This window comes from Carya illinoinensis, chromosome 6 (genome assembly GCF_018687715.1).
Source record: "Carya illinoinensis cultivar Pawnee chromosome 6, C.illinoinensisPawnee_v1, whole genome shotgun sequence".
NCBI lineage: Eukaryota > Viridiplantae > Streptophyta > Magnoliopsida > Fagales > Juglandaceae > Carya > Carya illinoinensis.
This window is the reverse complement of record NC_056757.1, coordinates 1,822,533-1,842,964: the sequence shown is the minus strand read 5'-3', so window position 1 is coordinate 1,842,964 and position 20,432 is coordinate 1,822,533. Positions and strand designations below refer to the sequence as shown.

Genomic DNA, 20,432 nt, shown 5'->3' with positions numbered 1-20,432 from the left:
CTCCCATAGTAGACTTCTTCACATCCAGTGCAGCATCTCATTTCACCTTATACCAACTAACTTCATGCTTGCTCCATCTAACTGCAATGCTCCTCTGATTTGCAACTACCGTTTGATCTTTAGTACTTAGTTGAGCTTGCTAATAATTTTCTACTTCCACTGATAATTTGGTACTTCCACCATCGCTCCCTGTAGCAAATTCAAAGGGCTCTTAAACTTACCCTAAAAAACAAACCTATTCCTCCTCACCCATATTCTTCTAAGAGTGCTACAAGGGTGCCGCCGAATAGAAACCGTTCGGCATGCTACTAGGCAAAATTCACTATTTTAATTTTTTTTTCCTATTCATATTTTGTTAACATTTTTTAAAAACATAAAAAAATATCAATGCACTAATACTAGTCACTTTCTTAACCACTAAATAAAAGAAAAAATTTAAAAACAATTAAATGTATTTACAGTCAAAATGAGGAAGCAAAATAGAGAGATATAGTAACATTATTCTTCTTCTATATACACAAGCTTCAATCTCAGATTTTTGTAAAGATGAGACAACATTTTTCCATGTGTTATAAAAATCTCCATCCATGCACTTTCATTTTTGTAAGATGCTTGATGAATCTGCGCACACAGCACAGTTCCACAAAGTATGACTACTGGTCTCCTCATGCTGTTCCCAAATTGGACAGAGGCCTTTATCAGTGAAAGGGACAAAAACCAAACTCCTAAGGAACTTCTTCAAACTCGCAATACCAAAACCTGAGAAGTACATATTCAAATTAAGCCATTTTTTTATGAAATCTACTAAGCCATTTTTTAGAAATAAAAAATAAAAAAGAGAAAGCTATACAGAACGAATTAAAGTGGAAGAGAGAGAGCAAAAATCAAAGTGGAACCGAAAGTCAAAAATTGAATCGAATAGTGACCAAGTTGAAGGACAAGCTAGCACTTGGGAGGCTCTGGACTGGCAAAACAAAATGATGAAACCGAAATCATAAAACAAGGCAAAATAAACGCACCAAAGACTACTCCCCTTTCGAAGATTAGACCACCCGGTTGTACAGGCTAGAGGACTCCATGGGCGATCTGTGCAAGATGGAAGATTTTTCTACTTCTTCAAAGAGAGAGAGATATGGGGGCGACTGGTGCTTCTATGCATATTTATGGTTTTGAAATGATATTTGTAATATTAGAATTTGTAAAGTTCACACATTTGTTTTGTTTTTTTTTTTAAATTATATATATATATATATATATATTTAGAATCTACGCTTTGGATTACCGGAATAATCACTACTAAATCTTTTTTATTTGACATTTGTGGTTAAAAAGAGGAAAACTTGTGAACTTCACGATTATTATAGATTTTGAAATATACCGGAATTGATTTAAACTAATTGGTCTTTTTTTATAAAGGATGTGATTGAATTTTTGTTTAGAGAGTGCTATCTCTAGCTCGGAAGTTTGTTTGTAGAAAGTATTAATAGTAGTGATGTCTAAATCAGTCTAGTAATTTATTGGTGGCCGGAATTCCAAATGGTTGATACGGAGATATCTCTATATATATCTGGTCATAAATATAAGTTTCTTTTTTATGAATGAATGATGATATTTTCCTTAATAAAGAAAAAAAAGGACCATAACATGCATGGGAAAAAAAAAAAAAAAAAACAGAGAGCTTTTGTGATGGTATTATTTGCTTTTCCTTGGCATTAATAGCCCTCATTTTCGATGGTACCGCAAAGATGTTATCAAATTCAATGTCCTTATTTCAAGAATTGGTCCACACCGTCAAGGTTTTCATATGATCTATAAGAAAACCTATTGAGATTAAAAGAAAAACATTTTTCTTTCTTTTCTTTCTTTCTCAGCAACCAAACAGGCCGGATATATTTGGTCAAATTCTATACAACACAAAATTGCTAGTCAGCTCATTCTAATTGATCCGTAGCTTAATTGCAAAGTACAAAACTAGATACACACAACACCTTCGCATGCCGCAATTCTGCCTTGCAGAAGTTATATTGCCAATCCCTGCGCACGAATTAGCTAGCTGATAACGGTGATACAAAGTTTAAAACACAGCATGAATGTCCAAGCTAAATATTTATAGACCCTACGTACGAACCTTATATTTTGGCGTTACAATAGGCTGAATAATTTTGATTTCTGGAAAAATGGAAAATAGATTAGTAAAACCCCAATTTTCAGCTTTTCTAAGGGCAACTAATTAAATGTATGTTTGTGATTGTGATAAAAATATTGTTTTTAACTTAAGGCTTATAGCTTAAAGTTTAATACTTTAAGCTCTACTATTAAAAAGTTATTTATTATTTAGAATCCTTACGTCTAAAGCACTTTCAAACATATTAGATTTGTTTAAAAATAAATTAAAAAACCTTTTTTGAAATAGAAATGACATAAAAGGGCATATACTTGATAAAAATCAAATATTATAATAAAATAATAACAAAAATAGTGTAATAGATTTTTCAATAATTATAATGAAAAAGAAAATATTTTCAATGATGCATAAGTGATAAAAGAAGAATAAAAAATATTGATAGACAAAGTTTTGAGTAGATTATACGAGAATAATGAAAAATATAGATAGACAAAGTTATCATTGTATTAAAATGATGAGGGTCATTTTGTAATGTACATAGCACAACAAAAATGGACTACTTTTTTTTAAGTGCTTTTAACAAAAAACATCACTTTGATACTTTTGTTGAAACGTAATTTTTTGTTTTTTTTTTTAGTTTAGAAGTACTTTAATATAAAACTACCAAACAAATAAATTTTGTCATTTAAGCACTTTTGACCGTTCTACCGCACTTTTTAAATCTCTGATCACCGCAATCCCAAACAGGCTCTAATTCCCTATTGCCTTCCAACTTCCACATAGTACTATTTTCTCCCCGGGAAGAAGCAAAAATAATTTTCTCCGCAGATCAACTCATGTGAGCATCAAGAAGCTAGGAAAGGTTGTCTTTTTGGAATTAATATCGCGCATTGTCACGCCCAAAGGTATCTCCATTTTCTCTAAGAACGATTCAGTTCTCACCTTCATTCGTCTTTTGTATGAGATTAGTCATCTCTTTTTCCGGGATAAGATACTCCCTAAAAGAAATTAAGATCTTCCTTCAGCGGCTTGAGAGAGAGAGAGAGAGAGAGAGAGAGAGAGAGAGAGAGAGAGAGAGAGAGAGAGAGAGAGAGAGAGAGAGAGAGAAGGGAGAAAAGGAAAGGGAGGGGGGTGTTAAGGACGTGTTTCACTGCCACCTACCACACGGATCACCCGCAACAAATGAAGGGGTGGCACTGGTTGCCCTATGGAATTTCTGATGCCAAAGTCAGAAATATAATATGAGGATAAGCGTATGTAGAAGATGAAGTTCATGATTTGTTACCTCCTATAAACTATTTATAGAGGTTATTTCCCCGTAGGCTTCCATGCATGGTCTAGTTTTTAGTTAGTAAAATCCAAATTTTCAGCTTTTCTAAGGGCAACTTAATTAATTCCCTATTGGGTTCCAACTTCCACATAGTACTTTTTTCACCCTGGGAAGGAGCAAAAATAATTTTCTCCGCAGATCAACTCATGTGAGCGTCAAGAAGCTAGGAAAGGTTGTTTTTTTGGCATTAATATCACACGTTGTCACGCCCAAAGGTATCTCCATTTTCTCTAAGATCGATTCAGTTCTCAGCTTCAATCGTATTTTGTATGAGATTAGACGCCTCTTGTTACCATGATTAAGATACTCTCTAAAAGAAATTAAGATCTTCCTGTCGTGCCTTAAGCTGCCCTAAAAATAAACACAAAATAGATAGAGACAATATTTAAGTGGTTCGGCAATTTGCCTACGTCCACTGAGCGGAAACACTATATTCAAAACAATTCTATCTCAAATGGCACACTACACACACTTCTCACACTTCTCTCTCTCAATGGGATGATCTTCCTTTCATATGACCTCTCCTATTTATAGGAGAGGCTGAACCCATCTCCCTCACATTACATCGCTGGACACCAGCTCAATTCATCTAGAGGCATATGTGAGAAACATCATCACATGGGCACATGAGAGGAACACAATCATGTGAATTGGACACCACCAACAAATGGGCACTAATGAGTTGGACGGCACACATGGGTGGTCCCCCAACACTTACTTCAGCGGCTTAAGGAGGGAGGGAAGGGGTTTTGGGTGGGAGGGGTGTGGTTCATCTCTTTAATTAAACATGCATGGGTCAAAAAAAAAAAAAATTAATTTTGTTACGTACAAGCAAAGTCGCGTACTAATTTACATACTTTCATACTTAAATTTTAAATTAGCAATGTTTTTAATAAAATTTACTTTTTATCCAATCACAATAAATTTATATACATATTAGTATAAAATTATACTTATAACTATATTTAAAAAAAAAAAAAAAAAAAAAAAAAAAAAGAAGAAGAAGAAAGAAAGAAAGAAGGAAAGAAAGAAAGAAGAAAGAAGAAGAAGAAGAAGGAGGTACCAAGCCTGTTTGGTCAATTTTCATTTGGGCCTGTGTTCATTGTTTTGATACACCTGTTCAGGTCTCTGCCCCTCTTATCTATTATTTTTAATTGAGTTAGAGTTCACGTCATGAATTGTTACAGAGGATCAATCATGTCCCTTCAAATTTATCGATCCCAACTTAAAAGACCTCAAGTAGATCGAAAAGATATACACACCAAATAGGTCTTATATTATTTATCCCATCGCCAGGCCCAAATTATATATTTATACACACACCTTGTATAAATATATACATACATACATATATATATATATATTTATAAATCATAAGAGCTAAAATTTGCAACATTAAAAAATGAAAAACAAAATAAAAACACAAATACAAAAGGGGTAGAATATATATTTTAAGATGAATATTTGTAACAGAATTCAAAACTTTGCCAAAGAGTCCTAGTTTGCATATATTTGCATTAAGATGAATATTTTGGTTACAAAAGAATTTTACAAAACCAAAATTAACTAGGTGCTCATGATGTGTCTTGATATGAAACTTCATATTGTAAAGTAATTTTTATTATAAACTAGAATTAATATATCATATGAGTTCATGTGAGTGAAAGAGTTCATGTCTAATCTATTTGCAGCCATAGTTACCATCCATAACAAAAATATAATATTAAAAAAGCAATACACCACTACTCTAATGTCCAGACCAATTGCTATAAATCTATTAATTAAGTTATTAACTTGGCGCGGATTATCCATACAAAATGAGGAATATATATGGTACTTGAAGCAGCAACTTTTTAACTCGAATCCTACACTACGTACGGAACTTTAAACTTCAATCCGTTTCTAACGAAATTCAACAGAATACCTTCAAATAGACCTGTTTATGGTTTATACCGTGAAATAATATTTATAATTTTAGAGTATGTAAAACTCACACATTAAAAAAAAAATTAATAGATATATATATATCTGGAATCTATATGTAGATAAAATCATATTGTTAACAGTAGACAATACTTTTTTTAAAGCAAGTGGGTGAAACTTGTATGCTGTATTAAGACTGTATATAACATTACTTAGAATAATCAGAGCAGGATCATAAATATCCTAATTCACTCGCATATCTTGTTGATTTGTATTTGTGGCATAGATTTTTGCCACGAGTATTTTCAATCCTCTACAATATGTTAATTAAGTAAAATATTTATATGATATGATTTATATAAATATAACATTTTCAAATAACTCATTATGAACGGATCAAATTATGATGTATGTAAAACCTAGTAATATCTACGTCATGCGCTGGCCACACAAATCTAATCTTTTTATTTTTATTTTTAATTCAAGTTTTGAAAGGGACAGAAATGGTCACCACGCTTCCTATCACTGCAAACGTATAAGTACCACGTGACCCTACCAATTGCAGATAATTGATGAATGGTCGATGAATCTGAATGCGATATATATGTCATGTACTGTGTGTATCATGTGTGACTTAAGGACATGAATAATCTACCAATTTTATGAATGTCCATGAAGTTCAAAGAAAAAGGCATTGCATTAATTAGTTTTGTTTTCAATTTCATTTACAGATATGATCAGTATATGGTCCGGCCTTGAGAGTAGTAGCTAGCATGCATTTAATAATGATGGCAAATTATAACCATCAGTTTGTACCTTGAGTATATATGCATTTATCATCAATATCCTTAAGCAACCTGCAAATACAATGGCGGTCCTGATAAATTAATTGTTCTACATTTCTTACTTAGTGTAGCTTGTTACATGTGTTAGGAGTGGGAACTTGGTTTCCGTCTGGGTATGCGTGTTGCGTACTCTGGCCTGTCCAAAAATCACACAAGACGATAGAGATACAATATTTAAGTACTTCCGCAACTTGCCTATGTCCACTGAAACAGAAAATCAATATTTACAATATGTTTGTACAATTTTACAAACACTCATAAACAACTCTCTATCTCTCTCAAATGGCTTCTGTTCTGGATTTCTCCAGAACCTATTTTCACCCTTAGCCCTGCCCTAATCTCTCACCGCAGTTAGGATGACCTTAACTTTCAACAAATGACCTCCTTTTATAGGATAAGTCATGGGGGACAAAATACCCACATTTCTTGACCAAGATGAAACCTTCTTTCGGTGCAGCCATCTTGGTCAACATTTGCTGCCAGGGAATTTCGGTGGATGGGTGGGTGGCTGCAAGCTCAAGTGACCTTTCACACTTGGGGGGTTTCCAACAATCACCCCCTCCACCTAAGTGTGCCATACTAGGATGCTACAAATGGTTGCATCCTTCAAATGATTGCACTCCTTCATTGGAATGCTTGTTAGCCATGAGAGATTTTTGCTATTAAATGCATCTGTAGGTACGTCTTCAAATAGATGTCCAGATGCTTCTCCAAATGCATCAGCATCGTCTACATCCACGGAACTTGTAAGGAATTTTCTTTAGAGGAGATTTACTAGTGCTTTACTGTACAATCTCAACTCTATAGGATTCTTCTTTTGCTCGAGTCCATGAGTCCGCACTCATGTACACCTTGAGCAAACTGAGTTTCGCTCGAGCCACATCTGAGCGAACAATCTGCCTAGTGCCTTTACAGCTTTCAAACCAGGTTCCATAATCCTACAATCACACCAATCTCCAACTTGGAGACTGGTTCTCAACATGCTAGCATCTGTCTCTAGCATTATCCTTTATCATCTTTGCAACTTTACAGCTCATGTCTTCAAATTAGAAGACTAACTAAAGTGATGCATAACTTTAGTTCATCACGTACAGTGCCCTTAATCAACACATCTATATAGAGCAACACATCTCTCACTGCACTGGGAATCAATGGTCTCGCACGGACCTTGACACAAATCAGAGAACCTGTTGCTGAGGTCTCCATCTCTGATCTGGGCGACTGACCCCTCATCTTGCTGCAAACATATCCTGTCCTCAGTCAATGTGGCTATCTTGTGTGCAGTTTCTGCTAACTTCAACTTGCATAATCTCCATTCTTGCAAAATTTTCTTCATACCGTAGTTCACTACCTTCGTTCAGCAGGATATAGTTTAAGGTAGTAACCACCATGGAGGTTTGATCTTCTTGGCAGTTATGTGATCACCAACTTTAAGTGTAGATATCCTTGGAACATCTGACGTTTTGTTCTCATCTTTCACACCTTTGCTTCATGTCGTGGTCTAGGGAGATTTATTCAAGTTTAGATGAAGAAAAGTAAAACTGAATTCTTTTTACTTCCTTATCTAATTCACACGACCACTACCAAGAGTCAAGACCAATGAATCATTCGTGACCTTCCATTTTTTTTGAGAAAACACTACTGAATGACTGCTGTCTTCAAGTTGTCTTTAATAGCATTGTGCACTGCAAGAAATGCAATGCAATGTATTTCTTCAGTCACCATATTCACTGCATCATTCTCAATTTTTTCCTGATTTTAGCAGTCTCTTGTGGCTTTTCATGCCACAATTTCTAGCGAGTCATCTGTTTTCCAGATCTTGACTTGCCCCTACCCTTACTATCAACATTCAGGACCAACAACTCTAGATCTTGTTAGAATCTCTTCCGCACACCTCTTCATCTAGGATAAGATCTCTTAAATTAAGAAACTTCAACTTCATCTTCTTTGCAGAATTACTCATAATCATTCTCATGACCTCTCAATTTTTTGACCACAACGTCAAATACTATTGGGCAACAATAGTACCTTCTGCCTTTTTTGAAATTGAACTGTTTCTTCATCTGCACTTTGTTATTTGCAACTGGCTTTTCAAAGAAAGCCACAATGAGATCCGTTGTGGTTCTCCTCTTAATAACATTATGCTCCATGAGTTGTATGACTATAAAAAACTTGCTGATATAACAAGTTAATCAACATTGTCCAATGATCTGAAGTTTGCTCCTCAAACTTCACGATCCCGACTGGCTTAAATCAAGCCCAAACAAACTGAGTCCGGCAACATTGGACTACAACTGGCTGACATCAAGCCTCAAAACCAATGATTCTGGTACAACTTCAACTGGTTGAGATCAAGTTCAAAACAAATAAGTCTGGCACGACTCCAACTGGTTGTGATCAAGCCCAAAACAAATGAGTCCGTCACGACTCCGACTGGCTGCGATCAAGCCCACAACTGATCTGCAACTATGGACTGTTCAGATCGAAAGTACCGATGGCGAATCTCAACATTCCCACAGTACCGATGAGTTTGGAATGATGCAAATAGTTTGTCAACACTATTTGATCATCGCAATAAAACTCCAACTAGTGTAGATCTAGTCCAAAATGATCTGCAACTCGTAGACGGTTCAGATCGAATGTACTGATGATGAATATCAGCATTTCCACCGTACGGATGAGTCCGAAATGATCCAAATAGTTTGTCAACACTATTTGATCATCGCAATTGAACTCCAACTGGTGTAGATCTAGCCCAAAACGATCTGCAACATGTGGACGGTTCAGATCAAATGCATCGATGGCGAATCTCAACATTTCCACCGTACGGATGACTTTGGAATGATCCAAATAGTTAGAAATCACTATTTGGTCATCGCAATTGAACTCCAACTGGCGTAGATCTAGCCCAAAATGATCTGCAACACGTTGACAGTTCAGATCAAATGTAACGATGGCAAATCTCAACATTCCCACCGTACGGATGAGTCCAGAATGATCCAAATAGTTTGTCAACACTATTTGATCATCGCAATTAAACTTCAACTAGTGTAGATTTAGCCCAAAATGATCTGTAACACGTGGACGATTCACAGATCGAATGTACCGATGGCGAATCTCAACATTCCCACTGTATGGATGAGTTCGGAATGATCCAAATAGTTTGTTAACATTATTTGATCATTGTAATTGAACTCCAACTGGCGTAGATCTAGTCCAAAATGATCTGCAACTCATGGACGGTTTAGATCTAATGTACCGATGGCGAATCTCAACATTCTCACCGTACGGATGAGTTTAAAATGATCCAAATAGTTGAAAAACACTATTTGGTCATCGCAATTGAACTCCAACTCGAGTAGATCTAGCCCAAAATGATCTGCAACACGGGGACAGTTCAGATTGAATGTACCAATGGCAAATCTCAACATTCCCACTGTACGGATGAGTCCGGAATGATCCAAATAGTTTGTCAACACTATTTGATCATCGCAATTGAACTCCAACTGGCGTAGATCTAGCTCAAAATGATCTGCAATACGTGGACGGTTCAGATCAAATGTATTGATGGCTTATCTCAACATTCCCACCGTATGGATGAGTCCAGAATAATCTAAATAGTTTGTCAACACTATTTGATCATTGCAATTGAACTCCAACTGGCGTAGATCTAGCCTAAAATTATCTGCAACATGTGGACGGTTCAGATCGAATGTACCAATGGCAAATCTCAATATTCTCACCATACGGATGAGTCTAGAATGATCCAAATAGTTGGAAAGCACTATTTGATCATCGCAATTGAACTCCAATTGGAGTAGATCTAGCCCAAAATGATCTGCAACACGGGGACAGTTCAGATTGAATGTACCGATGGCAAATCTCAACATTCCCACTATACGGATGAGTCCGGAATGATCCAAATAGTTTGTCAACACTATTTGATCATCGCAATTGAACTCCAACTGGCGTAGAACTAGTCCAAAATGATATGCAACACGTAGACAGTTCAGATCAAATATACTGATGGCGAATCTCAACATTCTCACTGTACGGATGAGTCCAGAATGATCCAAATAGTTGAAAGCATTATTTGACCATCGCAATTGAACTCCAACTGGCATAGATCTAGCCCAAAATTATCTGCAACTCATGGACGGTTCAGATCGAATGTACCGATGGCGAATCTCAATATTTCCATCATACGGATGAGTCTAGAATGATCCAAATAGTTGGAAAGCACTATTTGATCATCGCAATTGAACTCTAACTGGCGTAGAACTAGCCCAAAATGATATGCAGCACGTGGACAGTTCAGATCGAATGTACCGATGGTGAATCTCAACATTCCCACCATACGGATGAGTCCGGAATGATCCAAATAATTAGAAAGCACTATTTGATCTTTGAAATCGGACTCCGTATGGCTTAGAACTAGCCCAACAAATATCTTAAAAACAGACAGTCCAGATCATCTAGCACGTGCGGCAGCAGGACGTCTGAGGTTCGTGGGGCGAGTGGCCTACACGCGCCAGTGTCCTCTAGGGCGCATGGGGGGGCGTGAGCACGTGCCTTGCACGCGTCTTCAACCCCGGTGCACATGGGGGTGTGTGGACATGTGTCCTCACGCGTCTTCTTCCTCCAGCCGCTAATGGGGAGCGTGGGCACATGTTTCCCACTCGTCTTCTTCCTTTGGTGCTACTGAGGCACGTTTGTGCACTCTCCAACTTCTAGGGTTGCGTACCAGCTCCTCCAGCATTTGTTTTTGATGCTGTTTGTAGCAACGGATTCGTCTCGACGTGAGGAACACCCTGAAGTTGTCAAAAATTGATTTCGACCAAGTTAAATTTTTGGGCAGCTCGAACCAGAGCTCTGATACCAATTGTTGCGCACTCTGGCCTGTCCAAAAATCACACAAGACGATAGAGAGACAATATTTAAGTGGTTTGGCAACTTGTCTACGTCCACTGAAGCGGAAAATCAATATTTTCAATATGTTTGTACAATTTTACAAACACTCATAAACAACTCTCTATCTCTCTCAAATGGTCTTTGTTCTAGATTTCTCTAGAACCTATTTTCGCCCTTAGCCCTGCCTTGATCTCTCACTGCAGTGAGGATGACCTTAACTTTCAACAAATGACCTCCTTTTATATGAGAAGTCATGGGGGACAAAATACCCACATTTCTTGACCAAGATGAAGCCTTCTTTCGGTGCAGCCATCTTGGTCAACATTTGCTGCCAGGGAATTTCGGTGGATGGGTGGGTGGCTGTAAGCTCAACTGACCTTTCACACTTGGGGAATTTCCAACAATGCGCCCTTGGATTGTTGTTGCATCTTCAACCCCTGTTACAGCTGGCTACTGCTGCATTCATGATCTATCCAATTGCTACCATTCATTGACTGAAAGCGGCCAATGCAAACTCCGATGATTGGATTCCCACCTCAGCCTCAAACTGTGTCTAGCCTGGAAGTTCTCACCATTAATTTGTAACATTCGATTTGGTCTCCAAGATGTGCTAGGATAAAACATAAATTAAATAATTAAATTTTACCAACTTCATTTTTGTAATATACGTTTATGAACCTAGCTGGCACTTCTTTTTTCAAAAAAGATCTCATTCAAATAAAGTCACAAATTGATATGATACTCCAATACATCATATTGCAAAGTCTTTTTTATTATAAAGCAAATGTGATATTGAACTGGCCGGTATCGGTTTCTTGTATTTTCCACTGCTAGTCGATCGGTTCTCCACTACTTCGAACCAGTTCCTCACTCTAGCGGTCGGCTCCTGTTGGTTCTTGTACACCCTTATGGGCTAATCTACCCGCTCGTCCAGACAAGCAGGACCACTCGCTTGCAAATAGCAGCGCCTGGTAGTGGAGACAAAAATAGGCTCCCTGCCCAGATAGGTGCGAGAGCCAGAGGTCCTGCTATTTGCCTTTGTAGGGCGAGTAGCAACCCTAGTGAGCATGCAGTACTATACATGAATCAAAATAGAGGCTGGCATGTGGTACAAAAATAAAAGTACTGGAAGGGCGGTCGATGACTTTGGAATGGGTTTATATTTTTATTCATTTATTTGTTCTACTGTTTATAATTAAGTAGCTTACAAAAATAAAATTCGTTAATTGTTGAGCCTTGTGGATTACAATGTTGTAATGGCACGAACATACTGTCTCCCACATGAGCCGCTTGACCTGATTATTTGTACATTTGAGATGCAGCTGCTTTATTTGCTTCTATTCATTGAAGCTGTACTTAATTCTAATTAGGTTGGAAAGAACTCAAAACATCGTATAACAGTATACCATTTCTCCAAATGATAAATATAACTTGCACCCTTAGAACATCAGGGGTTCTATATGACTCTTTTCATCTATATATGTTAACAATTATATTATAATTGGATATATAATGGTTCAAAGTATGCAAATACAACATCCATGCAATAATTTGAGGGTGAGAGTCTACTTTTTTTCCTTCCTCAATTTCATGATGATGTGCAGCAATAGTTAGCGTGCTTTCATTTATTATTAGACAAATATTTTTCATTTAAGGTTTCCTACTCTTGTAAGTCTGTAGCGCACTCAATATTGAAATCAAGCGACTAGCAATTTAATTAATGACTTCAAAAAAGTGAGTGCAATATTAATCCACAACATAATACAAGCCCTCTTAAACAAACTATATGTTGTCTTTCAATAAAGAACAAGAGCATATGATAAAACAAGATTAATTATTAAATGATACCGTGATCTAAATTATTTGGGGAGCTGCCGAAGGCAGTGACTGCATTACAGACTTTGTATCCTTTTTGAAGTACGTTTTTGTTTAGGATAGATGGAGTGATTGTGTCGCCGCCACACTCTTTGGATGGATGAAACTGCAAAATGCTTCAGCTGTTCCGAGTCAAACTGTGTGTTGTTTCTGAACTTGCTAAATTTCCACCAATATTGAGATATTATATCCTTGAGGTCTTTAGCTGTAAGATAAAAAGCTTCAACTTTTTTCTGACATTTGAGATTCCTTGTCGATAAGGGAAGGTTGGATTGTTTGGGAGATTCCAGCACCCATTCTACAAGACTTTCTCCAATGAGGTCACATTTCTCAGGACACTCAGTTTTATCGTCATGGTTACTTGAACACGTACACACAATTCCTCTTACTACGAAAATCATCTCATCTAGACGATGTTTCTCTCGAACAATGAAGACGTTCTGATTATACTGCACTTGCTTGAGATACTCATAGGTGATCTTAGACAACAATTCTTCACTTACGTTTTGGAATATCGGCACCTGCATGCTCACAAACAATTGACAAGATTGATTAATTAATTAAATATTGATGAGATAATATACACCAACTTCTACGAGATGGACATCCGTGCATAGTACTCTTTTCAAATCAAACATGAGGTCAAAGCTAAAATAGACTTGATGCAAAATTGAGCGACCATACTTATCACGTGGCACATGTAAGTGGTTTATAAGTTAACTACCTAAAATGAAAAATCAATTAAAGTATTTCATAACAGTAGTTGGCCTGGTCTAGTTATATATGCAGAGGAGACGAAAAATCTGTTAATAATATAGAGATAATTTGTGAAAAATAGTGAAAAATTATTTGAGTTAAGATTTTTATGGAGTTTTAGAAAAGGAGAGGAAAAAAATTATAAAGTTAAAAGATAGTTAGAATATAATTTTTTAATATAATTTTTATTTTCAGATTTAAAAAGTGAATTATTTTTTTGTTTTATTTGAAAGTTTAAAAAATTTGTAATGATTAGATAATAGTTACATGAAAAAATTGAAAATTTGAAAGTTTGAAATTGAAAAATATTTGTGTTTGAATAATATTTAAATATTGAGATAAGACAAGATTGTTTGAAAGATTTGTGAAACCAAATGAGGCCCTAGTGTGAATATTCAGGATGAATGTGTCATTGTAGCAACGATATTTCTCAACTATAGCTAACTGTAACAACAAAGTTGTAACTAAACCACTACCTCCATCTTGCTATCCATTCAATTAATTTTGATGCATTTTTTTATGGAAAATAACTGAGATTTTCGCTTGAATGAATTTTTTCATTAAGCATAAAAATTAAAACGAGGCCAGGAGATCAAAACCCACTCTCCTTAGCAGGGGCAAGCAGAGATTGATCTTAATCCGTCTTCTAATCTCTTCGGAAAGATAAGGGAATGGATTTTCTACATCAAAAGCATTGTTTTGATCTTCCAGTTCTGGTGTCACATAGTCCTTGACCATCTGTTTTAACTCTTCAGTTTTGACCATAGTGCTTAACCAATCCTCGATGGTACTTAATTTTTCCTGCACCTTGTTTTTCAACCACTTAGATTTGATCTCATCCAACTCGTTAGATGCATCCCACTGCATGTATATCTGCCACATCACAATTAAGTCAATCAGTTTCTAATTAAAATTATACTCATAAATTACAGATCTAAAGTTATCAAGTCCATTATATTAATTCTTACTATAATTGACTAGCCTGCATCTTTTATTAATTAATAATCACCAAAGATAGAGGTTTTATTACTTGTTAAAATGATTGAAACTCAAGTTTACAAGATTCTAACATGTGACGCTTTTTAAATAAGTTGGAGGAAATTTTTTCCAATCTAGCTAGTTCGGAGGAAGATTCTGTTTATTTAAGGACAAGATTTTCCTGATCAAATAAATTAGGTAGGAGAGAATTACGTACCCAACCTAATTATATACAAACAAACAAATCATATAACAAAAATATATATCAGAAACCATCCTGCCCGGCCAACACGTACTTTGTCAAACCAAGTGTCCCTAACACCTAAGAAGATTATCATTAAATTTATACCTTCATATGTGAGTAGACTCTTTTAATAAGTAGGCTTAACATATAGAATATTCAATTAAAATTCTAACATATTCATATATAAACAGGACCTATTAATAATGGAAATAATTAACAAGACACCAACCTGAAGATTTCCGATGAAGTATAAAAATAGAAGTAAGCCAAAGATCGAAATAAGAACCGTGAAGCAGTTTTCCCAATAATAAGTACTTGTTTGAAGGTTTTGACCAAGTGAACTGCAAGATTTGAACATTAATGGAACCTCCATTGATATAATATGCTCAAAATAAACAAGCAAAATCTAAAGCTTGGATCTAATACGCGGCTTGATGATGAAGTCGATAGAAAGCATTATGTACGTGTGAGTTAATAGAAAGCTGCCTAATTGATGAAGTTGCTTGGACCAAGCTGGTATGTAACGCTTCTTAATCGGGACCTATTCTAATAATAACAACATTAATTTTATGATAATTAGAATAATATTCTTCTGATTGTGAAATAATCCAAATAAGTATCATATGTGTTGTACATTGTAGATCAGTGACAGCCAAATAATAGAACCATACATGCAGTTGGCACTGTGCATGCTAGCTGAATATGATCAGATGACAAGTATCATAAAAACAAAGTATTTTGAAATATCTCAAAAAAAAATTACACATTCAGTTCATACGAACCTCAAATTTCGCAGGCCCCACCAGAAACAAAATATGATCTTTCGCGGAAAGTCCATGGACGATAGTATACCAGATTGACGGGCATCTTCGAATATTCCAAAATCAAAGAGAGTGGTATTTGGGTTTTCTATGGAGCAAAAATCATTTAAAAACGTGTAATTTCCAAAACCATCAGCACCACAGTCTAAAGAAATACCCTTGCTACATCCATTAATATCATGCTCACAGGCCAGCTTGTACCAGCACGTGGTCTCTCGTTCGATGGAGAAGAAGTACCAAAAAGCACCCAGTGCCTGATAAAACATACATACTAATATTTCATCGATCTCTTAATAACTGATTAGCGTAATTAATAATAAAGCAGTAGAAAATTATAGGTCATGAATATATGAAATACATGGACGAATTTAAGGGTGTCGGGGGATTTTGGTTAGGGGGGAACGAATTTAATGAAAAATTATGACATTTTTCTTTAATTTAATCAAAAGTTGTGTTAAAAAAAAAACAAAAACAAAAAATGGAGTGTAGTATATAATACGAGACATGAGGTATAATTTACTTCAGACTTTATAATAAACCCGTAAATCCGTAAGCCGATATTACAATAGTTTTTCTATGTGAAAATTTAAATAGAAGTCGAAGACGTGCTACGATTCTATCATTTTGTTTCCAGCTTTTTAAAATTTTATGATTTTTTAATAAAAAAAAAACTTCAAATTATCTTCTCCAAAGAAATTTGCAGACTCGATCTTAATTAACCTATCCAATAAAAAATAAAGAGATTTTTGTAATAAAAGAGTATTAGATGTGAATTCTTTTAATCCCAAATATATATGTTTGATTCTCCATAAATCATATATATATATATATGCTCATTGAATTATTATGTTTATGTACGTTTAAATTAGTTAATTTTGAATATTATAATATGAATGTGTCATTTTCTTTGACTTTTATTTTGAAAACTTAAGTTGAACAATATGGACAAGCCAGGCAAGAATTTGAAATTATAAACCTTGTTAACACTATGTTTCAAAATAAAAATCAATTGAAATAATTTTTCTCAGTTTTTAATATTGTTGAAATATTGTTTCGAAATAAAATAAATGAAAATTTTCTTATAAATTATTTGCTAGTCTATATTGGGAATGAATGTGATAATTCAAAAGAAAAATTCTACTAATCATCCTCACACCACATATAATTGTTTTACTTTTTTTTAGAAGAAAATAATTAGTTTAGGAAGAATAAAATAAAAATAATAAAAATTTGTGTGATGTGTTCATGTGTGTGGGGATGATTATTAATGGTAAAGCTCAATTAATAACCTTCATTTATTAAAAGAATATTGAGTTCAATTGACATGTTAAATGTCTTAATTTTTTATTTTACGTGCAAACTTAAATAATCTTTTAATCTTTATAAATTATGGGTTTCGTCCTGATCAAGAGATAGATATATAGATCTGTACGATGATAGTGAAGAAATTAACTTACATGACTCGCGACGAGATACAGTAAAAGGTTGAATCCAGCTTTCATCACTAAAAAACCTCTGGGTGGAATCAGATTCTTGTAGCTTGCATCCACTATAGTACTTCTTTTCGGTAGGATGATAGTCTCGTTGACTATTTTCCACAATCTGTAGATACGGAAAATTCTTGGCACATATTGCAAAATAACAACTGCATTTAGGAATTTTCCTATGTTCTCGATTTTTGACGTGCTCATTTCTGAAAATATAATTGGCATTAACACCTGTACGTTGTTCATATATAAATATCAATACAAACAGATCATGATGTTCATCTTCTCATATTCAAATAACATCAACTTTCTAACGTCTGATATATTATATTACAATATTGTCCAGTGTTTTGGTATTGTTCTAATTGTCTTGCAAATTGACTTGGAGGAAGATCAATGGAAGAAGTTTTTCTTCCAATCTATATATAATATATATTTTTTATGAAGTTTCCTTCAACTCAATTGAAAGGAAAACTGATCTATTCATTACGATAATACAAGATATACTTTCTTACTTGGGATGGGGTGACAGGGCCTAGTTTCATGACCCTTTACATGGTGGCATTGGGGCCCCCAGTCTGCCCCTCCTCTGATCCTTTATTTGTTATTTTTTAAAATTTGATCATTTTCTTAATATATCTTCCATAAGTTTTTAGTTTTTTAAATTTATACTAAAAATATTAAAAATATTGAAGGCAGAAAAGTTTGTAATATTAGCAGTACGTAGTACCTGGTGCACTGGAAGAATGCTGAGAATGTTAATCACGTAGTCTGAACTCTTCATGTCAGGGCAATTATTTATTTTTCTTGCAACCAGATCCCCAAGAGCAATCAAATCCAGGAACGATCGCACACAAATAGCATTGATTTTCAAAGTGGTATCTATAGCAATGCATTTGGTAGCCTCGTTGATGACAGGAAGATAAATGAACAAAGGGTCCACTGCTATTGCAACTACGCAGACCACTAAAAACGCCACATCCCAATGGAAGTAATGGAAGCACCACGCCGGTAATTTGGCCGTTTTTGAAATGATTTTCTTCGTCAAAGGGTGATTGACGGCCTGCCCAATTGCCATTTTCATTGTTTTCTTTTTTTCTGAACCAGTATCATCATTCTTGGGACCTTGCTTCTCAATATCCCCGTCCCTGATCAGCACAACATGTGTGTGTGTATATATATATATATGAAAAAGCAGTGGTTCTACCCAACACTACACCTAGAGGGGGTGAATAGGTGTAATCTAATTTTTTATGGCCTTTTGAAAAATTAAACAAACAAGCAGTTAATAAAGTAATTAAATAACACAAATAATCAACACATGATTTTGATCACGGAGTGGAAACTCATTTGAAGAACATTTTCAAAATCTAAAACCACTCCGGGTGTAAGGAACCACCTCAAATCCACTATAAAAATTTTAGTTTGTTACAACCAATTTAGAGACACTCACAAAACCTTTGTAGCAACTAAACTTGGCTTGCAACACCACGAGTGACCCACTCGATCTCTACACGCATGTAGTGTCGGAACTCCGACCTTCCTATAGCTTCCCACGAGAACCTCTCGATCTCTGCATCAACGGCAGCTCCGGACTCTTTCGGCCAACAAAAATGTCCACTTCAATGGACTCAAGTAAGAGTTGATTTTGAATGTGTTGTGATGGAGAAATATTTATCCAAGAAAGAATCAACCAAATGGGGAATAGGTTGCTCTAAGAAGTTCTTGGAGGCCCTTAGGGTTTTTGCTCTGATTCTCCACACCAAGAACAGAAGTTAACCTGTTCTATTTATAGTTCCCATCAAATGAGGCGTTCAAAACCTTAGTGATCTGGAACATTGGCTCGAGCGAAGGTCGAGCGAAACAATCTGCCAAAGTTCGCTCGAGCGACCTGTCGAGAGAGTATCGAGCGGTCGACTTTACCTGAGTTCGCTTGAGCTCAGTGTCGAGCGAGGGTCGAGCGACTCACTCTGCCTGGGTTCGCTCGAGCTCAGTGTCGAGCGACGGTCGAGCGGTTGAATCTGCCTGAGTTCGCTCGAGCTGTATGTCGAGCGAGGGTCGAGTGGTTAAATCTGCCTGAATTCGCTCGAGCTGTATGTCGAGCGAGGGTCGAGCGGTTGAATCTGCCTGAGTTCGCTCCAGCTGTATGTCGAGCGAAGGTCGAGCGGTGCAATCTGCCCAAGTTCGCTCGAGCGCTCCATCGAGCGAGGGTCGAGCGAAGTTGACTTCTTTGACCAATTTTCAAGCCTTTCCGCAACAACACTTGTTACAACACTATTTTACACAGGTTTTCACAAGAATATGCCAATATGCTCATTTTTCCCTCAACAATATATATATACACAGACCAAAAAACATTACTGAGAGGTGCGCATGCATCTATATACATATATATATATATAGTCAACATGATGACAAGTGCTATATATTCATTATTATTTTAACCATTATCATTACTTCATCTTTAATGTGTTATTAAATCATGATCAGTTGAAAATCATTTACTATGATCTTTTGTTATTTATCAATCATTTTATGTCACATACAACTCCGCATTCTTATAAATTAAAGGAGGTTTCAATTACAACTCAAATAATTTGGCTAAATCAATCTGTGGTATAAAATTAAATCTCGTCTGTCATTGAGTCTAGATTATTTAACAACTTCTTTAAAAAAAAATCTAAAAATTATAAGACGGATTGATCTATATTAATTTAATCTATAAAATATGCTAATAATTAATTAAAATGCCGTATTAATGATTCCTTAATATATATATAAAGAATCTATCGAAATACTTTTGCATAATGACATTAATAATCAAATTAACCACGGTACAAAACTATGTACGTATACATAAACCAACACTTCACTTGGAAAATTATTTCAGGTAGCACTGCCAGATTTTAATTTATTTGCTTCTAAAATCATTGAAGTACGTACTTGCAAAAGCTGACCTCATCTTGGTTATAACAACACGGTTTTCCCAATGAAGAATTGAGCCCTGAAAAGTTCATCAACCCAAGGAATTACTTCTTCATGCACCACGAAAACTCGCAATGCCAAAACCTGCATCGAGGTACAAGTTGAAATTAGAATATTTGCATTTCATCGCACATCCTCCCCAAGTTGTGCCC

The 20,432-nt window shown here is 35.6% G+C and overlaps 1 protein-coding gene across 1 annotated transcript; it reads right to left on the bottom strand.

Moving 5' to 3' along the window:
* Nucleotides 1-13,026: 13,026 nt before the first annotated feature.
* On the bottom strand, nt 13,027-18,391 carry LOC122313649 (cyclic nucleotide-gated ion channel 1-like). Its single transcript, XM_043128826.1, has 6 exons — nt 18,026-18,391; nt 17,266-17,526; nt 15,770-16,062; nt 15,217-15,328; nt 14,369-14,638; nt 13,027-13,554 (listed from the first exon to the last, which is right to left on the bottom strand). The coding sequence occupies exons 1-6, from the start codon at nt 18,377-18,379 to the stop codon at nt 13,027-13,029; spliced, it is 1,818 nt and encodes a 605-aa protein (XP_042984760.1). The 5' UTR covers nt 18,380-18,391.
* Between the last annotated feature and the right edge of the window lie 2,041 nt (nt 18,392-20,432).